The sequence below is a fragment of the Sus scrofa genome, chromosome 2, assembly GCF_054392235.1.
Source record: "Sus scrofa isolate SSC_HxYL_T2T_F1_AM1 chromosome 2, Sscrofa_HxYL_maternal_Yorkshire_Landrace_v2.0, whole genome shotgun sequence".
NCBI classification, from domain to species: Eukaryota; Metazoa; Chordata; class Mammalia; order Artiodactyla; family Suidae; genus Sus; species Sus scrofa.
The window spans coordinates 62716787-62723438 of NC_139384.1; the positions used below are offsets into that span (position 1 = coordinate 62716787).

Sequence of the window (6652 nt, forward strand, 5' to 3'; positions counted from 1 at the left end):
ATTATTTTAAAGATTTCTTGAAAAACAACTTGACAACACATATTTGCAACTTAAAATTTCTATCTCTGGCTTAAAAAAGTTTATTTTTTTCAAAAATAGATAAGAACATCTCTTTTTTTAAGTTGTAATTTTTTTAAATGTTATAATTTTTAAATAATGCACAAACTAAGATAATACCTTAAAAATAGCATTTTATTTGTACTAACTCTTGTGTCTCTCTTTAGGAAAAATCTTATCAGTGCCTTATGGAAAACTATACTCAAACATCAACTGATTTCATCTTATTGGGTTTGTTCCCCCCTTCAAAAATTGGCATGTTTCTTTTTATTCTCATTGTTCTCATTTTCCTAATGGCTCTATTTGGCAACTTATCAATGATCCTTCTCATCTATCTGGACACCCAACTCCACACACCCATGTATTTCCTACTCAGTCAGCTCTCCTTTATTGACCTGAATTATATATCCACTATTGTCCCTAAAATGGTCTCCAATTTTCTGTCTGGAAACAAATCTATCTCCTTTATTGGGTGTGGGGTTCAGAGCTTCTTCTTCTTGATTTTGGCAGTTGCAGAAGCCTTGCTCTTGACATCTATGGCTTATGATCGCTATGTGGCCATTTGCTTTCCTCTTCACTATCCCATCAGAATCAGCAGAAGAGTGTGTGTGTTGATGATAATAGGATCTTGGATAATAAGCTCTATCAACTCCTGTGCCCACACAGCTTATGCCCTCCACATCCCTTATTGCAGATCCAGGGCCATTAATCATTTCTTCTGTGATGTCCCAGCCATGTTGACTCTGGCCTGTATGGACACCTGGGTCTATGAGTACACAGTGTTTGTGAGCACCACCCTATTCCTTGTGTTGCCTTTTATTATCATTGCATGTTCCTATGGCCGTGTTCTCCTTGCTGTCTTTCACATGAACTCAGCAGAAGGGAAGAGGAAGGCCTATTCGACCTGCAGCACCCATCTCACTGTTGTGACTTTCTACTATGCACCCTTTTTTTACACCTACCTACGCCCAAGATCTCATCGATCTCCAACAGGGGACAAGGCTCTGGCTGTGTTTTACACCATCCTGACCCCAATGCTCAACCCTGTTATCTATAGCTTGAGAAACAAGGAGGTGATGGAGGCCTTGAGAAGAGTAACCCAGAGAATCTACTTTATGAAAATGTGAACAATTTTTTTTATGAATATCAGGACTTGAATATAAATACATACATCAGTGTACAGTAATTTTAAATATTTTATGCTTAAATGAAAGGAGCAAAAATAATATAGAATAGAAGAAAATAACTGATGTGTGGGAAATATTGGCTTAGAACATATATGTATGTCTAAGCCTAATTATTTTTTCTTCATGATGTATTTTTCTCATAGTTTATCTTATTATTTTATTGAAGTATGTATGACTTACAATGTTGTGTTAAATTCTTGTATAAAGCAAAGTGATTCAGTTATAGATGGATATAGATGTAGATTCTTTCTCATATTATTTTCCATGTGGTTTATTACAGGATATTGAATATAGTTTCCTGTGATATATAATGGGACCTGGTTGTTTATTTTATATATAGTAGTTTGTATCTGCTACTCTCAAAATCCTAATTTAAGCTCTCCCTCACCCACTTTCCCCTTTGGTAACCATAAATTTGCTATGTCTGTGCATCTTTTATTTTATAAGTAATTTCAATTTGCATCATATTTTGGATTCCACATATAAGTGAGGGTATATAAAATTTGTCTTTCTCTTTCTGATTTTCTTCACTTAGTATGATAATCTCTAGGTCTATGTTGCTATAAAAGCATTATTTCATTCATTCTTACGGCTGAGTAGTATTCCATTTTATATATATATATATAAAACGTTCCTATGGTTTATGTCATATAATGTTATATATATATGTGTATATTCCATTTTATATATAGTAGTATTTATATAGTGTATATGATATATTGTATATAATATACATGTTATATATATATTAATACAATATAATATGTATATTATATATAGTAGTATTTATATATGTATATTCCATTTTATATATAGCAGTATTTATATATAGTAGTATTCTGTTATATATATATATACACATATATATGTGTATATATATATATATAAAACATTGCTATGGTTTATGTCATATAATGTATTGCCTATGTTCTCTTCAAGGAGTTTTATGATGTCATGTTTTAATTTTATGGTATGATGTGTATTTGTAAATGCATTAAATTTTTTAACATGTTGTCAAAGAAAATGTAGACATGAAAATGGAAACTGAAGTTATCATTTAGCACAATAGTTCTATTATTTTCTGATATGTCTAAAACAGAAAGATAAATGTTTCTAGATGCCTAGGTAAATTGAAAGGCAGATGGCTTCTTAATCTTCTCATAGTAAAACTATAATTACAAGTAACAGTTATACTTTCTTTTAATTTAAGGAAACATATTTCAGAGATCTAGTTAGGACATCATCAGTGTTTCTGAATTCATTATATCACCCTGAATAGAAAACCACATGGTTATCTGTTTTGTTTTGTTTTGCTTTGCTTTGTTTTGTTTTGTTTTGTTTTTTGGTGGGTGGTGAATCCTAGGGAAGTGATTTAATATCATGTATACCTGAGAAGCAACGATATTGACTTGGATAATTGTTGTGCCCCAGGTTTAGGTGAGTTCCTGGGACAGGCTGCTAAAGAAGGGTTCTTGGAGTTGCACAGCAAAGAATTCCTAGGCAAGTCAAAGTAAAGTGAAAGAAGATTTATTTAGAAAGACACACATTCCATAGGCAGAATGCAGACTTCTCAGAAAGTGAGAGTAACCTCAGGGTGTGGAAGTTTTGATTTTGGGGGCAAAGTCACTTTTTACACTAAGAAATGGGAGGATTATTCCAAATATTTTGGGAAACTGGTTCATATTTCTAGGAAGTGGACCACTGTCCACTTTTTATCGTCAGTCTCAGAACTGTCATGGAACCTGCGGGTGTGTCATTAACATGCTAACATATTTCAATGAACATATACTGAGGCTTACAGTTATTAGAAGTTGAGAGTACCACCATCTTTGGCCTAGTCAGTTTTAACAAATTTTTGTCTTATCCTGTTTGGTTCAATGGCTGTTATTGTTTTATTTTTTATTTTTTTATTTTATTTAATTAATTTATTTATTTATTTTTGTCTTTTTGCTATTTCTTGGGCCGCTCCGGCGGCATATGGAGGTTCCCAGGCTAGGCGTCCAATCGGAGCTGTAGTCTCCGGCCTACGCCAGAGCCACAGCAACGCGAGATCCGAGCCGCATCTGCAACCCACACCACAGCTCACGGCAACGCTGGATCGTTAACCCACTGAACAAGTGCAGGGACCGAACCCGCAACCTCATGGTTCCTAGTCGGATTCATTAACCACTGCGCCACGACGGGAACTCCTATTATTGTTTTAAATGTGGTCCCCTGCCATCTGCCCTCATACCTCAATGGCTTGGGCCATTTAAGGGAGTTATTCAGTTTTCCTGGGTTTCTCCCTTGTGTTTAGGATCCATCCATGTTTAGATAGATAGATGTATAGATAAATAGATAGATAGAGATAGAGATCTATAAATTTTCCTCTCAATCTGATTTTTATTATAGCGGATATCTATAACAAGATATCCAAATTAACCTTCCATTCCAAAGCCCATCCTTGTGTCATGTATAAAATTATTTACTACATCACTTGAGAGCTAGAATAAGAAATGCTAAGGAGTTTAAACATTAAACTTTTTCATTTTTATTAAAAACTAGATGTGTACATATTGTCATTGTGAAAAAGCGTATCAGGGAACAGTTAACATTCATCAAAGAATACAGAATATAATGTTTTTAAAAACTGTTGCCACATTGCAAATCATATATCCACAGGATTAAGAAATAGAAATGGCATATAAAGATTTAAAAATTAATATGAAAGATAACTGATGGAAAAGAATACTCACTTCATGTAAAATTTCAGAAAACAATTATTAAATTTTAACATCAACTTACCCTATTATTGAAGATGTGATTATAAAATGAATTAAAAGGCATTTGAAACTCAAGCTATTTTTTTTTAGGGCCACGCCTGCAACATATGGAGGTTCCCAGGCTAGGGGTTTAATCAGAGCTATAGCTGCCTGCCTACACCAGAGCCACAGCAACACCAGATCCGAGCCATGTCTGCAACCTACACCACAGCTCACAACAATGCCAGATCCTTAACACACTGAGGGAACCCAGGGATTCAACCTGAAACCTCACGGTTCCTAGTCAGACTCGTTTCCACCATGCCACGACAGGAACTCCAACTTCTGATTTTTTTATACACAGTCCAAAAATTATGAGAAATGTAACAGGAATAATTGATGGAATTTATTTTTAAAATTAAATTCAGATTGATATAAAATGATTTCTATGAATTGAAATTTATTCATAAGAGAACACTTTTAGAAAAAACTCACTGTGAATCATTAATTCCACAGCCACTAAAAGTTATATTTTGACATAATTTATCGGAATCCCAGCCCAATATTTTCAAAACTTATAAACACTGATAGCTGTAGTAACATAAGCAGAAATATTATTTTCAAAATTAAAAATCATGAAAAACTTATTGCAACTTAGCATTTTTCACCTCTGGCTGAAAATATTTTCAATTACATTAAAAGAGAATAAACTTTCTATTAGTATACATTTTGATAAAGATAAATTTGGAGGAAAGTAAGCCAAAAACTAGTATGACCAATAATGACATCACAGTATAAGCATTACTTTTATTATGTATGATATTCTGATGCAAATTTTTCTTTACAATTTCATTGTATTTCACATCTAATTAAACAATTTTAGTGAGAAAACTATACTTGAGCAAGAATAAAGTCATCTTTTTCTTTTTTTGAAAAAGAAGCCTCATATTTTTATTTTTTGCTGTGCTCTGAAAATTATGTAGAATATGGCAGTCTCTTCCCTTCCACATCTGAGAGGTAAATAGCATTTCTGCACTGATCATTGATGGACAGTGATAATACTTTGCCTACAAAGTTCACTTGAGCTGACAGCTTCTTGCAAGACCTTATTAAATCTGTTGTCAGAAAGGAAAGTAACTAAGTTGAAAAAACATTTAAGGGAAATAAATGTAAATGAGATAAGAGGTATTAGATAAACTCTAAGGGGATATTTATGTTTGTGGAACGTCTAGCTAGAATAGTCTCTCCAGATTTTGGTAACTTGAAATTAAAATGAAGAGAACTCATTGACTATCTAGGTCATTTCAAATAGGATAAAATATAGGAACATTTATTGCGGGGTAGGTCTAAGTTTACATACCTTTTTTTTCTTAGAAGAAAAAAACTAGACACATGTTTTTTCAATCAGTAAGTACAGGCATGACACATAGTTCTTAATTACTTGCTTCTTAGTTTTTGCCAGAGATTAATGGTTTTAAGCATTAAAATATTATAATAAGTTATAATTCTAGTTATTTTAACTGTTTCCTTATCAGTTAAATTGCAAACAGGTGTTTAACCATGGATTTTAAGTCTTTTTGCATTTACAAACTATTATTATTCTACTCTTATGCTTTTACAAAAAGTGCTTTATCTTCAAAAAGGTTAATTCGAAGCCTATGGAAGTGGTGTGTAAAAACCACTTACACCACCATCTCATCCAAGCTGAGGGCATGGAATACTTCCATAGCTAAAAATTTGCATATACTAAGGGTTCCTTGTCCCCATATTGTGTTCATAATTTATCCATTCCACAGATTCATATACCTGCTTTTTTCTTGCATTCTTCTGTTCCCAGGACAATAATTACAACTCCAGGATTATGTCTGGATATATGGCACTCTCCAGAACAAGAGCCTAAGCAAAGTGCATCCCAGGGAAAATTTAGCCCATATATAAATGTTTATCCCTATATTGATAATCTGTGGCATGAAGGAGCTTAACTATTAGGACATTTGGCCCCATTGGTACAATACATAATAGTACTCAATATCTTTCCAGGAGGGTCATCAGAATGATATTGATAGAAATAAGACTGGCTAGGAGATTGGTAGCTCCATGGGGAGGTATTGCCTACTCTAAGAAATGGAACCAATAAACCCTAAGAAACAACCCTAAGAAATGTGACCAATTCTTTAGGGTGCCTAGATCTGGCCACTGGAAATGACCTGAACAGACTTTCAATTTCTTTGGAATCACTGGCTAATGTGGTTATGACAATCATTTGGCATTAGACTAGATATTAGCTTGACCAAATGGCATGTGTGTGGTCATAAACAAAACCTGCTATATCAATGTCAATAATTTGGGCCAGATAGTGATGGATATCAGCAAGAGTTATGACCAGGCATCTTGGTGACACCACTACAACCAGAGGTCAGATCCTAATGCAACATTAGGATCTGGTCCAGTATTAAGAGGAGCCTAAAGAGTTCTGTCGTACAGATGCCTAAGGATCTGGCTTTGGCCACTGCTGTGGCATGGGTTTTATCCCTGGCTTGGGAATCTCTGCATGTTGTGGGTGTGACAAAAAAATAATAGCAATAATAATGAGAGGAGTTCCTGTCATGGCTCAGTGGTTAACAAATCCAATTAGGAACTATGAGGTTGCAAGTTTGATCCCTGGCT

General features: G+C 34.1%; 1 protein-coding gene across 1 annotated transcript; it reads left to right on the forward strand.

Annotated features, from left to right (window-relative positions):
• The first annotated feature begins 245 nt into the window (after positions 1-245).
• LOC106508617 (olfactory receptor 2L3) lies at positions 246-1184 on the forward strand. The gene has a single exon (XM_013992029.3). It carries the CDS (start codon positions 246-248, stop codon positions 1182-1184), a length of 939 nt encoding a protein of 312 aa, XP_013847483.3.
• Positions 1185-6652: the final 5468 nt, after the last annotated feature.